The 15643-nt window shown below is 45.1% G+C and overlaps 1 protein-coding gene across 1 annotated transcript in view; it reads right to left on the reverse strand.

The window, feature by feature from the left end:
* Positions 1 to 6952: 6952 nt before the first annotated feature.
* The window catches only part of GREM2 (gremlin 2, DAN family BMP antagonist), a 117688-nt gene continuing 108997 nt past the window's right edge, over positions 6953 to 15643 (reverse strand). The window contains exon 2 of the mRNA XM_037144106.2: positions 6953 to 10341. Within this exon, the coding sequence (XP_037000001.1) occupies positions 9834 to 10340 (507 nt within the window). The 5' untranslated portion in view covers position 10341 and the 3' untranslated portion in view covers positions 6953 to 9833. The remainder of the gene's footprint in view (positions 10342 to 15643) is intronic.

Below are 15643 nucleotides of genomic sequence, written 5' to 3' on the forward strand. Positions count from 1 at the left end.
ATACCCAGTTGAAGTATCATTGACATAGAAAGGGAGTTATATATGTTCAGACATAACTAGAAGAGTTTATGACCCAAAAACCTCAATGAAAGATTTGCTAAAAGGCATATTCCAGCAAGGAAAAAAGATAAAGACAAAGCGATAAAGAAGGTTGAGATGTTAAAAAAATCCCAGAAGACACAGACATTTGTGACAAAAATTAACTCTAGTTTGTAAACAGTAACAACGCTAACTTACATTTGTGTTTACAAAGCAGACTACAATTTTGATAATTATGAGTAGGAGAAATGCAGAGAATAATTTAAGCATGCTAAGAATTCATTTATTTAATTCAGGAAATGTTTATAGAGTGGTTAGTATGCGCCAGCCTTTAGAAGTAATCGACAAACAGAAAAATGTCTTGTCTTCATGACAGACATTCTAGTGGGGAAGACAAACAAAAATTGATGTCCAATAATGCCAGGTGCTCTGATTTATAAGTAGGGTGACCACTATCAGAGTCCCCTCTAGAGTGCAAGACATACTGTCCTGCCAGGAAAACCTCCATAAACCAATGCTGTCTACATGCAACCTCTGGTCTCCCTGCTCATGTGTGTGCTTTTAGTGCGATGATGAAAAAAAGATAGTGAATATGTTTAGGCTTTGTTACAAAAATATGAAATTAAAGTTCAAATGTTAAGGGTATTCTTTAAAAGAATGGAAATAATTAAAAGCAAAAAGGGAATTTGAAAAATCAACTCAACGAAAGGCCAGAAAAGTCGAGAACAGCAAAGTAAAACCATGTATGGTAAAGAAAGAAGTGACCGTGGATGGGAGGTACTCCTGCTTGGGCAAGAGAAGGAGCTGTTACTAACAAGCTCTGGAAATCCTGCGAGCCGTTCTTTGTGTTACACCAGCTTGTCATTAACATTTCCATTTGCCAGCCAATTAGCAAACTTAAACTTTTCGAAGGCTGTGTTTTGGGGGTTTTGTTTCCCATGAAATACATCTTCAATTATATAATCAGAAGCAGTAGGAAGAGGTTTAAGGTTTTAAAACGGTGTGATAAAAGGAGCACTCACTGGAGCCTTCTCCTCTCAGAAATCATCCCGGAGCAAAGAAGAGCAAATGCAAACTTGAGCTTTGATTAAAATTAGAGGTATCAGTCACTCAAACCACAAAATGTATGGAAGGTCTTCCACATGTGTGGGTCTGGGGGAGGGCCGAGGGAGGCTGTTCGTGGAGGCAGATTTCAGAGGCCACTTGGGGTCTGCTTTTCCAAAGTGGGGTCACACCCTTAGGTCCTACCATAAAATCCTGTGTTCGCAATAACGGACAGATCCTTAGTGTACCAAGTGGTATCAGAAGCTTCCCTGTACGTGGTTATTTTTTTTTTACACAGGGAAGAGGCCTAAATGAGGAATCAGATAAGACACATTGGATTTGCAGGAAGGCATCCATAGAACAAGGGTGAGTAAAGAGACTTTGAACTGGGGTAGTGAATGCTCGAACAAGTCATGCTCTCCACCCGACCTCATCATGGGGTATTTGCTAGATTGAAACACAGCCCTCTCCTCTCCCTGACGCAGACTGCCTGCAAATATCTGGTGAGCGTAACACTGCTACCGAACCAGCAAAGATTATTCTACAGAGAATACGGTAGATCAACTCATCTATGAATAATAGCACTGCAGAAACACCGTGCAAAATATCAGCAAACACCAGAAGGACCATGAAAAAGTGGGGCTTATTTCTGGAGTGCGGGGGTGATCCTATGTATATGACCTTGCATATTTTAATGTATTTATTTAAAAACAATATTCATAAGTGGAGAAAACTTGGGTGATTTCCTCCAACTGCTAAAAACTCATTTAAACAATTCAATGTCAATGTGTCGAAAACATGTGAATTATGTGAGTATGTCCTTGAATGTCAAACACCTCGAGGCAAAGTCAGCCTGGAGCATGTGGGAGCATAAAAACCAGGAACAAGACCAGAATGTCCAATGTCACTGTTGCCAGTGATCATGGACCTAACAGCGAGAGGAAAATGGTATAAAATTGAAGTGAGGAGATAAAGTCATTTCTATTCGCTGTTTATTAGATTATATACTCAGAAGACAGAAAATGATTAACTAAAAATTATTAGTGACAATAACAGAATGTGGTGAATTGACTCTGCAAAAGAGTAATAACCAGAAATCAAGAACCTTCACGTATACTATGTCCAGTTAGAAAACATAATTGGGAAAAGTTCCCACTTAAAATAGCAATGAAAAATAGATAAATACCACAAAATCAATGTAATAAGAAACGTATGAAATCTATATGGAAACAATTGGGAGATAAAAAAATAGAAAAGCCTGGCACCAACAATGCCAGTAATTCCAAAATTGAATCTCTACACTTAATGCAGTTGAGATGATACCAACAGAAAATGGTTTGGGGGAGGGGTAGGTAGGGAGAACTGACTCCCCATAGAAGCTGACTTGAAAGATCAGGCATGGAAATCAAAACTCCCACGAAGATCTTCAGGGAAAGCAGCGCAAACAGGAGCTGTTGCAGCTGTGTGTTAAGCGCATTAGAAAGTGATAAGTATTTGTGATAGCCAACTATTGGGAACACTGCATGACAAGGTAATGTGTAGGCTTTTAAAAAGAAAGAATGAAGGGCACTTTATGTTCTGAAATAGAAGTTGGACAACCTTTGAAGGAGAAAAAATACATGAAAAAGCTTTATCTTTGTCAAGTTTGTGCTTTAAAAAAAGGAGCAAAGTAGTATGTACAGTGCACCCCTCTTTATGCAGGAGTGAGGACGCTTTGGTTACTGAATCCAGATGTATTCGAGGAACTGCTAGGACTCGGTTGCCTCTGGAGAAGGGAAGCTGGTAGCTGTGGGATGGATGAGAGAAAGATTTTCATCACTGTCATTTCTTTTGGTCCTTTTGGATTTTGCCGACTTTGGAAAAACAAAGGTAGATGTATTTTATAATTAACCTTTTGGAATGTGTCTCATTGCAAATATCAAAGGACGCCTATCTGATCAAGGAGACAATATGCTTCAGGTGGTTGAGGACGCTTGCACATTACTCTGGTAACTTTATCAGGAATTCTCCCCAAAGATGGCCAGGCGAGTTCTCACGCTAGACTACTGTGGGGATATATAAGGGTGGCAGGCTAACCCTGCCTGTCTGCTACAGGGATGAAAAAAAAAAAGCCAGGGTGGTCTGTAGGCCACTGGACGCATTTTCTCCCAGGGTGGTCTGATTGCTACAGGAACATTGGGCCTTTTATTTTACATTGGCCTATTTCGGTAATCCTTAGGCAAAACCCCCTCTCACCTCAATTTTCGAGTTATTTCATACTGCCCTCATTGACTCTATGTAAATGTTTCTCATTTATGGCTATAATTTTATCATATACTGTAAAGTTTTCCAGAAATTAACAATAATTTCTATTCCACGCAATGGATCTCAGGACCGACCCACACCTTACAGGCGAATCCACAATGCGATTTTTATGTTGGTTTTAGGCTTTTGGACTGCAGAGTTGGCAATACATTTAAGCCATTCTATAGTAAGTGATATTATAATAAGATTCAATTGTCCTAAGCTGGGCCCCACAGTACTTTTTCATATTCACAAATTTTACTTTGTAAATGCTAGCCGTAACTTGTCAGCATATCCTTAAATGAGGGAGCTCATTTTTTTTCAAGCAAAGTGAGAATGAGGAATTTTAATATTTAGCTTACGAAATTCCAGAACACATCCAGAAATGGACCCCGTCAACAGAGCTCCTTCTAGCGCATGGGAAAACGGACATACGGTAACTATGGTAACATGAGTTGGATACCCTTTGGCTCTTCAACTAAAACAAAAATTTAAAAATATACATATCCCACCGCAAAAAGAAAAACAGAAAGCAAAAAAACTACAGATGTAAATATTTGGATAACTCTCAAACCTTTTTGCTAAACTGTCAAACAGGAAACTTTAAGTTTCCAGCCTTGATTAGACACCCGATTTATCATTTGGTACCCTGTCTCCACACATTAGCAACGGTGCCCTTTTTCAGAGCCATGGTCTTGTTAGGGGCAGAATGTCCTTATAGAGGAATGTAGAAAAAAATTTAATCTTCACCCAAAGGCATTTTTCATCCTTTTTTAGAGAAAGAAAAAGGGAGAATGAGAGAAAGAGAAATGTTGATGTGAGAGAGAAACATCTACTGATTGCCTCTCCTAGGCTCCCTGACTGGGGATTGAACCTACAGCCTAGGTATGTGCCCTGACCGGGAATCAAACCTGCAACTTTCAGTGCACAGGATGATGCTCTAACCAAGTGAACCATACTGGTCAGGGTGCTATAGCAGAATTTTAAGGGTGGAGTTCATAGTTAGAAGACTTCACATGTGCCTGATTTGCTAAATGTAGTCTCCTTCCCTTCAGGAATTAGAGTCCAGGGTGGGGCTCAGGCTGTTGGTACCTTCATCAGGAAGAGAAGGCACTGCTCAAAGGGCAGAGGGAGGCTGGGAGGACAGGATGGGTGGGAAGCACCGTGCAGTGTAAGAGGAAGGACCCAAAGGCCCCGTTTTCTCCATCAGGCAGTGGGCAGACACTGGCTGAGACATGTCACCGTTTCCCCTTCGTCCTGTTCTTCCTGAGTAGTGTCCAAATTTGTCTTCCATTCACTCAATCTCTGCGTCTTTTAGAAATCTCATCTATGTTCATGGGTTTAGTCTGATCTTTTTGTTTTTCCATCAGTTTGTCCAGGTCCACCTCAAACTCGAGTTCCAGTCCTTTTTCTTCAAATGAGACTGTTTTATTTAGGTGACCTCATTGTCACTGCAGACACTTCTGTAAAAACCCACCCCCTCACCTCCAAATACCAGACCCTCCCTTGTACTGACCTCCCCATCTTTCACTAACATACTCCTCTTCGTCACCAAATTCTGCAACTATTTCACATGTTTGTCTCTTCCTTTCCGATCTTAACCCTACTACTTCATCTGGCCCTATTTTTCATCTAAATTCTTGTAAGAGCCATGGAGCTGGCCTGTTCCCCACAGTTGTCTTGCATGTTGTGACTAGAATAATCCTAGGTCAAATTTGTTTGCATGTTTTTTTTTTTTGTTTTTTGATAAATGTGTTGTTGCCTCTCACATGCCCCCCACTAGGGACCTGCTCCGCAACCCAGGCATGTGCCGTGACTGGGAATTGAACCAATGACCTTTTGGTTCACAGCCCGCGCTTAATCCATTGAGCTACACGAGCCAGGGTTTGTTGGCATGTTTTTATTTCTTCTTATCAAATGGAGGTTTCTTTGCCTCTCTTTTACGGTGACCCATATTCTTCACTCTCCTCCCAGCTCCCAGGTCCACCGTCCCCGCCCCTAACATACATGCTGAGGTGCAGACAATGGTGCTCCCCCCGCACACCCTCTTCAGAACTGACGTGCCCATCTCATCTCGCTCTGCCCTCCGTGCCCCCCCCCCCCGCCACTGATCCACTGAGAAGTTTCACTGCTGCTGGCTCACAGCTGGTCCCTCACTGAGAGAAAGATGCCTGCCCCCTCCTCAGGGCTTCCCGGAGCCAGTGGCTAGATGATGTGGGGTATGAAAGCCTATCCTCCTAGCTTTAGTTTGGGACTCTTCTAATCTGCCATTCCAGCTTCAGAACTCCCCAAGGGGTCAGATGCCTCAGTTGCATCCTGTTTGCTTTTCCACCATGCAGCCCTCTTTTCCTGATTTCCCTCAGGTCTGTGTTCTCAAATCGCTCCCCAATCCATCTTCTGCCCACAAGTCATTGTCCAGCCTAAGACAGGCAGCCCCAGGAGTGGTCCAGAGAAGTATTCCCTAAAAAGGGATTCTGAGACAGGGCACTCACTGCCCCTCCCCGGTTGCCATGCCGACCTCTAACTCTCCATAGCAGTGCATTGCTAATGTTTTCCCAGGGATAAACTGAGATAGGATGCTGCTGGGGGGACTTCTGGCTGGTGCTTCAGGGTTAGGAAGGGTAGTTATACGGAGTTTGGAATCGGGTACCAACTTCCAAGGGGCATGGATTTGTTGAAGAGATCTTTTAAAAAGGACTCGGGGTGATTGAACATCAATTCCGTCAACTGTGAAAGCCACGGGATCTCTGACAGCATTTAATGAAGCCCTGGTCCCCTGCAGTCTGGCAGGCTCAGCTGCAGGAGCACTGCTTCTGAAAAACCTGCAACAAGTCTTCTTCGCCACAGCCCTAATCAGGAAAGACAGATTCCTACAGTTGGGATCAGAATACCTGGGTAGATGCAGGTGAGAGCCTAATCTCCCCTATTGCCCTGAACCTGGGAGACTTGTTATGAGGCCCCCACCCCTCCTCTGAGAAGTGGGAAAAAGGTGGCAGACCTGCTAGGAATCTCAGGACTCCAGGAAGGAGGTAACAGTGGCTTTGTTATTTTCTCTTATGTTGTCCAGAGTGAGCACCAGAGAAGCCAGCCATCCAAAAACGCCAATGGATACAAACAAGAAGAACACAAACTGCGTGGATTCCCTCATTTCCCTTTTGATAAAGGGCTTCCAATGTCTGCCCTGCTTCAGGAGAAGTGGTAGGATTCGGAAGATAACCTGATGATCTACAGGTTTTAATGACATTATTTGTCACTTGATCTTATTGGTTGTCTCCCATGCGTTTATTAATTAACAGTAGTCATAGGTCCCTCATCAAATAAGCTTGCTGGGAATACATATGTCCCAAGTTCACTCAATAGTAAAGAGCCCATTTTCATTGACTTTATAACTTGAAAATCAATCCTCCAACTTCAGAAACAAGTGAACTGGAATAACTGAGCCCCCCTTAAGTGGAGTATTGGGTCCCATTTAATAAACTAAGATGGATTATTTATTATTACCAAGTTCAATTAAATTCCTTTGAAGTCCAAACAGTAAATCGACCATATGCAGTTTCATTCAAGTTTTCATTTTTTATTGGTAGTTGCGTTTCTTGAATGGCAGGTAAGTGAATTCGTTGAAAGGAAAAACTGAGACACCATGAAACTAAGAAGTATTTAAATTAAGAAATGCCCCAACTGGTGAAAATGTACGAAACTCAGGGAAGTTCTGCCTTGTGGAAGAGACGAGGGCGGGGCACTGGCTGCTGGTGGGGAGGCAAGGTTTGCCGCAGGCTCCTGCTCACTGCAGTGTCTTACTCCCCACGCAGCGTTCCTTACTCAGAGAACACAGTGAGAGATTAGTTAAGAATTCTGTCTTCAACTGTTAGGAATCTGGAAGAATCTTGGAAACGCCCCAAGACCAGGGATGAGAGCTATGCCCCCCACTTCTGCCCTTTCCTGGGATGCCTGCTGTTGATTCTCTTTGAAGATGCCAGACCCCAAAGGTGATCCATTGTATCCTGTAGGCTAGGGGTTCAACGCACCATGTCTGGACAAAAGGCCTTGTAACGCACAGTGTTCCCGCCCTGCCCACTGGGTCAAGTTCAAATTTCACTTTCATGGCACGTCACACCAGGATCACGTATAATCCTAGAGTAGCTTTATTTGTTCTATAATTTAATAGTACACCTATAAAATAATTACATTATACTTATAGCTTTTCTTCATTTATAAACACACACAAAACAATTAAATACAATTTGAGCCATTATAAGGTAAACGTACATACAAGAACCCCAGAAGGAGCTTCCCGTGCAGCATATCATATTGCTTCTGTCGCTCTACCCAAGACTGGGTTCAAGGAATGAGCTCATGTCTGTATTCTGTAAGTTTCGTAGCGCCGTCCTTCGCCTATCTGGGTTCTGTGTTCATACAATAACAGGGGCTGGCTTTGCAGTCGGCCCGGAGACGCCTCTCCACTGACCTCCCTCACAATCACGTGGACCTCCCTCCCTCACAGCTTTGGGGCTGCACGTTCTGCCTGAGTCTGACTTGAGGTTTTCCACGAAATGCAAGTTTCCTGACTTACGGCCGTCCATGCCTATTACTGAAGCCAAGGCCTCCATTACAACTGCACGTTCTGCTCAGGTCTCATGGCGTCACAGGTGCGACAGAAATGAAACCTGCAGCACGAGGGTTGTAAATGGATTCCCCGACACGCCACAACCTACCTGCCTCCTTGCTCCCTTGGTGGACGTCTCTAGAGCCTTCATCACTGCCTAATGTCAGTTCCCAGAGAAGCCTGTAGAAGGTTTCCCAACTCCCCGGAAATCAGGCCTTCCTGAGCCCCCTGGACAGAGAGCACTTAAGATTGAGTGTTTGGGAATCATCAGTGAAAACTCCTCCCAGTGTGTTCATTCCCACCAATCAGATCGGACTCTCATTCACATTCATCAGATGCCATACACATCACTCACAGTGAACCTTTCTGTGGGGCAATTTAGCAAAGTAAGAATAATTTTGCAGGAAATTGGATTATGTCAGCTTCCCTCTATCAAGAGACCACAATGTGAAAACCTCAACAATTTATTATAAAAATGAAAGCTGACCTAATGGTGCCCATCTTTTTTTTTTTTTTTTAGTTCATTCTTTGAAAAGGAAGCTGGTTGCTTTCTGTAGGACAGTTCAACTAGATTTCTGTTTGATATATTGTCTCCTTTATTTCCTCTTCTACCACAAAGTGACCTGGCTCTTTATATTTTTGAATATTTCTCTATTTCAACAGGAAATTGCTTTTGCTTAGTGCCATGGCAGTGAAATAGTATAGCTTCTCATTTCACATGTGTATATTAAATATGATAGGGGCATTTGAGTTGCAGGTTAAAATCTTCCCCGTGGATCTACTTCCCGGCACCCATCCATCCCAACACAGTTCCTACCTTGTGCTGTGATGCCTTACTAGCTTCACAGCTAGGCACTTACTAGCTTCAGTGAAATACTATTCAACGTGAAATCACAACCCCCCCCCTTCATTCTCTTAGAATGGGCTCCTGGCAGCGAATGGCGGCCAGACATTGCTTCTGAGTCAAACACCTTCTGGGCAGGTCATCCTCTGCTCTGGTCCATACTCAGGATGCTACTGCAAAGCCAGAGTCAAAACCCGTGACACAATACAAGGATAGGTCTATAATACTTTTTAACAGCTCTTTACAATATAGGTCAATTATAAAACCAGCGTTAATATGGAAACCTTTGTGTGTAATAATATTCTAATTGCAGCGATAATAGCATGCACACCAGAGTTCGTCTTTAGTCTGTAGAAGGGGGTGGGGGGGAGTGAGGAAGGTGGTGGCGGCTGGGGGTGGGGAGAGCGTGGCCCGCTGTCAGCTAGGTCCCCGGGGAAGCCTGTTTTGCCACTTAAGTGGCTCAAGTCGTCTTCTTGGTACCAGGTTAAGAGAGCCCCCTGTCCGCGGGCAGCTTCCTGACCGCCCTTCTCCGGATTCGCAGCTCGGCAGCAAGAAGACAGCCCTACAATCACTAAGTAAAGCTCCCAGCCAGGGGGACGGGGCGGGGACCAGGGACCAGCAGCAGAGGTTGACGGGGCTGCTCCGCATCCTTCACTTCAGGGAGGCAGTGGGCAGCTGGAGTGTAGGGCAAGGCCAGGGAAATACTCCCCTTTCCACATGGTGGAAACATCCGTGCCTCTCCTACGGCTGGGTGGTGGTTTTCTAGCATCTGCCTTCGGGCCTGAAACAGCCTGGTTTGGGAGGCGCACAGTCGGCCCAGGGTCGATCGAGAACACATCAGCAAAGCTCCAGTTGCGGCCCGCGCTCATGCCAAGGACACCATCAGCCCCAAGAAACGTGCTTGCTGCTGAGAGGGTCCACCAGGCAGCGTGAGTGAGTTCTGAGGACAGGGACAAAGGCGGCGGCAGCGCGACCCAGCAGACAGGTGCGCAGTGCAGAGCTGCGTCCGGGCCGGGGCGCTCAGTGCTTGTCCGAGTCGCTCAGGTTCACGGACATGCACCTGCACTGCTTGACCTTCTGGATTTTTTTGAGTCGGAAGGGAGGGTCCAGCCCAGGACACTCGAGCTCCACGAGGACCGAGGTGACACGCTGGGGCTTGCAGAAGGCGCAGGACTGGAAGGACTCCTCCTCCTTCCTCACGTGGCGCGGGATGTAGAAGGAGTTGCACTGGCCGTAGCAGAAGCGGTTGAGGACCGTGCGGCTGCGACAGCCCTCCTCGCTCACCGTCTGCCGCAGCGGCTGCGTCTTGCACCAGTCACTCTTCAGGTACTTGCGCTCGGTGACCACCAGGGCCTCCTGGCTGGAGGCCAGCACCTCCTTGATTTGGTGCTGCCATCGCTCCGAGTTGTTGCTGCTGCCGTCCTTGTAGGGCGAGGGGATGGCTCCCGCCGGCCGGTTCTTCCTGGCGTCCCCCGCTTTTACGAGCGCGGCCACCAGGAGCAGGGACAGGGAAAGCTTCCAGAGCATCCTGCAAAGAGAACAGAGTTCGTTAGAGGGGTTGGTTGGGACGGCTGATGGCGTGCGGCATCGTTTTCCTTTTTTTAATCCTCCCTAGAGGATATGTTTATTGATTTTAGAGAAGGAGGAAGAGGGAAAAAGAGGCAGAGAAACGCCAGTCGATTGCCTCCAGTGAGCGCCCCACCAGGGAACGAACCCCAACTTATGTACCGTTCTGTGCCCCGCCCTGGGATGGAACCCGCAACCCTTTGGTGTAACTGCTCCAACCAACCAGCTCAGCCACAGACCGGACCAGAGCTCCTCGCTTTCCTTTTTAATGTTTTATGGTTTCTTGTGGAGGCGCTGCAGTCAGGTGGGGTGAGGCTGGTGGCTGGGTGCCCAGGGGCAGGCGGAGGTGGGAAGTGGTTGGTAGGACACGCACACAGCAGTGAAGAGATCCCAGATGCTGCCCAGAACGCAACGATGCGGACAAACTAGGGCCACCCTTGGAAAACACGCACTCGTTGAACAACTGCGGAGAAGGGCAAAGCGAAGTCTATCCAAATTAGCTCGAGCCAGTTTGCCCAAGGACCAGTGGCAGTTCATACCCAGCATGCCCTGCGTTTCAGGATTGGTCCCCAATGCTCTGGTCTCATTAAACCCTCAGAGCAGCCTTCCGTGGAAGGGGACATTGTTTTTATCCCCATTTTATGGTGAAGAAAACTGAGACCCACGGAAGTTGAAGACTTTGCCCAAGGTCGTACAAAAAGTAATGGCCCAGGATTTGGAGCCGGGCATCTGCTTCCAGAGCCATCGAAATTAACCGCTGGACACCGACATGCTCAGGAAAATTAACGAAAAGCAAGGGCAAGGTGAACGTGATTCACAGGTGTCTAGAAATGAGTATAAAAGTTACAGATGACATTGCTTAGGTGAATTAATATTTGCACATTGTGGCTCTGTTTACAAATAATAATAGCATTCAGCATCTGCAAAAATATATTCAAGCAATTAAAATGAGTCATGAATTAGATTCTTGCAGTGGAAACCGCCTCCCAGCTGTGAATGAAGAAATGCCCACACCTGTCTGAGAACTGCCTCCGACCCAATGCAGTGCGGACAGATGAAGAAATCCACATGAGTGGATGGTTCTTCATCTGTGTACTTGGGGACCAGGACACAAGTCCAGCAAATACTTGATGGTGGGAACTAGAGCGAAACTATTCTTACTCTAAACCATGTCTTGTAGGAAGCAAACCAGTCTGACCAACAGATGGACCGCAAAGTTTAATTAGCAGTTATATTATTTCCATTAATCCCCTTAAGGGACAACAATACCCTCGACAGACAAGATTCTCATCTTCTTTACAAGCAGATCTCCTATGTTCATCCTCGTAACCCTCATCATCATCCTATTCACATTCGGTCATTCCCTCTCTGTGTATTTTACCACTCACAGAACGCATGGGACACTAACCTGCACCCCCAGAGTGGCATGTGAGTGTAATGTTATATATGGAGAGCATTGTATAGTTATAAAGTGTTTATTAATTATAGTATATGTAGCAGGCATAAGCATATGTAATGGCTAAAATTTAATATTAAATATATTAACCTCCTTGCATTCTTATAGATGTCTTAAATATATTTATGCTCATGGTAATAGTTAATGTGCATTGGTGCTTGAAATATATCAGACGCTGTGGCAGTTTCTTTTCAAGAATAACAATAATTATCAGTGTTTTATGACATAAGTATTATTATTTCCTTTATTTTATGGATGAGAAAAACAAGGGGTTGAGAGGGTACATAACATTCTAAGATCACACAGCCAGCAAATTTGAGTCCATGCATCCCGGCTCCATGTGAGTCTAGTTAGTTGCTCCTTGGTTAAAATTATTCGTCTTAAAATATCTAAGCTAGATAGATAGCTTGATAGATAGATGGCCAAAAGGTATATACTTCTAGTTATAAGTTCTGGGGATGCAATGTGCAGTATAAGAACAGCTAAGCTAAACTATTTCCCTGTGTCACTGTTAGTCCTCTAAGATGCAAGAGGCTTTTGCATATCCCCAGCAGACAATTCCTTCATCAAGTATTTGTTGATATTTAATCTAGAGCCAGCACTGGGATAAGCCTGGTGAATTCCAGTCCCTCCCTCAGAGACCAAGTTTTTCCAGGGTCAGAGGAGCCCTTCCATGATGAGCCCATCCCATCCCCCTCTCACGGGGCCGTCTCACCCGCTCCACCTCCTTGCTGACACTCAGTGTGCCCAGCGTTCTTCTGCTCTAGAGCCTTTCATTGCCTTTACCCCAGAAGTGTACGCCCCTTGCCCCCAAGTATGGTCCCCTCCCGCACAGCCTTCAAGTCTTTGTTTGATTATCAACTGCTAGGGAGGCCGGAGTGGGTAACTTCACCATGACCCTGCCATTCACTGACTCCTTCCCTGCTTTTTCATTTTTTTTGGTATTTAATTATCTTTTTTTTCTTTTTGTATTGTCTGACTTCCTCCACTTACTTACTGAAATCTAAGACCCAAGAGAGAAGACTGCCTGTTTTATTCACTGCCCGTGGCCCCTGCATGTAGAACAGCCCCAGCTACGTAGTAGGAACTCAGCAAATAAGAGTTGAATGAAATATGAATGCCACGTGTTCATGGCCTTCAACAAGCTTGTGATTGAGGAGAGAGAGGAAGGCATGCAGTGTGGCAGTGTGGCAGTTACACAGGAACAGAGGTAAGGCTGTGCTGGTGGTGACCCTGGGACCAGTACCATCTGCATCATTTGGGGTATTTTAGAACGTAGAGTCCTGAGCTCCACCCTGTAACACTGTGAATCGGGGGAAAGTTAGGTTCGAGTTTGAAATCTATACTTTAAAGAAATGCTTCAGGTGATCTCCATGGATACCAGTGACCCCAAGGGATAGTGCAGATACAGAGAAAGAGCATCAGTTCTTCCTGGTGAGGGAATAGGAGATCCCTAAGAAGTATCTTTTAAAGTTCGAATAGGATTCCTCTAGGGGAAAGTGCAGGAGTTAGGCAAATGGAGGTGACGTGGGCAAGGAAAGCCAAACAATTGAGAGCAGTAGAGGAAAAAAAAAGGGAAGCTTTTCCTTTTCAGGAACATTTTGTCCAACACAATGATTAAAATTTTGAGGCTGAGTTTTTTAAAGGGTTGTTCGCATGCCTGCTTAGTTCCACACATGAAGTGTCACAGAAAAAAATGGCCACGCTTCCAGCAGGCTCATGGCAAGCATCGGGTATTGGACCTGCTCGGTTTACATAGCTTATTATATTTGCAGAATGATTTGTGATCTCAATAGCCTCTTAAAAAGAAAGTATGTTGGTTCCATTTTAGTAATTTCCGAGATTATTAACGTTCTGAGTAAACACAACCCAAAAATGTGCAAGTCCCCGCCAGGAAAGATTTACAGAGTCAGCCCGTTCCTCAACTCCCAGTTCCAGTAACCGCTTCACATGCATCTCTGATAGGTTCAAAAATGCATGCCTTCACTCAACGGTCCCTAGGTGTCGTCAGGGAGAACAGAGCTGAAACATGTTCAGATCGATTTGGGGCAAAAACTCTTGGAGTCAACAGTCTTAGATGTGGTGATTAGCAACACGCATTCCCTGAACGCTTTAAAACAATTTCAAAACATCTGGCAATCACCCTTAGAAGTCATGCCTTGTAAGAACCTAGGAAGAGAAGTGAACTTCCTATTTTCAGGACCCGGAAGGAGGCTAATGGAAACTGGACGAATGGGGACAAGGGAGGCTCTCTCTCTTTCCTTCCCTACATCCTGTTTCTTTTCTCTCTCATACACAGTGACAGTCAGGTTGCCCAGGATCGGGCATCTCAGTGTCAGGAAAGGTATGTAGGCAAGAGGTATTCCGCTGCGGTGACAGTTAGGGCGTATCCTCTTCCAGGGCACTAAGGCGATTGAGCCCTAAGTTGTGTGGGGTTCACCTAAGGAGAGAAGTCACACGCCTCTTTCTTCCATTCACCCATCACCCATACACATGTCAGCTGCCCCACCTGAATCACGCTGCTACTTACAGAGCAATGAATGACAGACAATGAACCCCTCACGGACACTGTCACAACTGCTACTAATGGCAGCAAATAGATACTTCACTTTACCTTTCTTCTTGTGTTTGGGTTGTAGCAGAAGACACTTGTAAATAAGTCCCGTTGGTTTTATTAAATATCTTTATGGCCTAACAATGTTGTGAATTTGCGAGGGCTGCCAGGACTGTAAAAGCTGATGGGCTAAGCAGACGGGGTTGGTCAAAGTTGGACGTGCACAGAGGGAGGTAGTGGAAGCACTTTCCTCTTAACTGAATGCCCTTGGCCTTTGTAGGTCCTGGAACAAGGGCTTGCATGGGCCACAGAAGCCTAGTATTTAGGCAGCTATAAAACAACCGTCCCCTTGTGTCCCTTCTGAGAAGTGTCAAGGGCAGGGTCTCGTTTCTAGGAAAGGGTGCAGCAGTGCTGAACCATCCCAGCCAAAAGATCTATGTAGGCAAGCAAAGGCCAAGGGTACAGCCAAATTGATGAACTCGCTCCAGAGGGACCTTGATGAGTTGTAGAGGTCAGGTCAAGGCAGTACTGGGCATGCGTGAGTGGTGATTGGGATGAAGCTCAGAGGGGTGTTCTCTGACCTGAGAATTGCAGGGCATCCTTGGAAGGTTGAAGGGAAACACCCAGGGCTAATGATGGGCAGGCACACCTGGGGTAAACTGCTTCCCACAGCCTAATTGAACACAGAATCAAAATCGAGTAAAAATCCCCAAACAACCCCCCCAAAAGTGTTAGAATTCAGAAATTATATGTATATATATATATATATATATATATATATACACATATATATATATATATATATATATATATATATATACATAGTTTGGTTCTTGGAGGGTGGCAGGTTAGCTTCTGATCTACATGTGAATGTTCCCGAGACCCTGGACCATCCTTTTAGCCTAAGACTACTTGTCTGCTGAAGCCACTTACCTTTAGCAATAGCAAACTATGGCAAATGATGACCTGCAGGCTAACACCAACCCTAGGTATGTTTTCATAGATAACATATTTAACACAGCCATGCCCATTCATTTACTTTCTCTCTATACAGTCAGTAGTGGGGACAGAGATCATATTGCACACCAAGTGAAAATACTTAGTATCTGGCCTTTTACAGAAAAATGTTGCCAAATCCTGCTCCCAACTATTCCTAGCCAATCCAGTCATGTTTCCAGTGCAATCCCTTTCACTCTGAGCTCTTTTGCTGGAAAAGGAGCTTTAAGTTTTAAAATCCCTAACAGTGAAACATTT

This window comes from Artibeus jamaicensis, unplaced genomic scaffold (assembly GCF_021234435.1).
Source record: "Artibeus jamaicensis isolate MK-2021 breed Jamaican fruit bat unplaced genomic scaffold, CSHL_Jam_final contig_467, whole genome shotgun sequence".
NCBI lineage: Eukaryota > Metazoa > Chordata > Mammalia > Chiroptera > Phyllostomidae > Artibeus > Artibeus jamaicensis.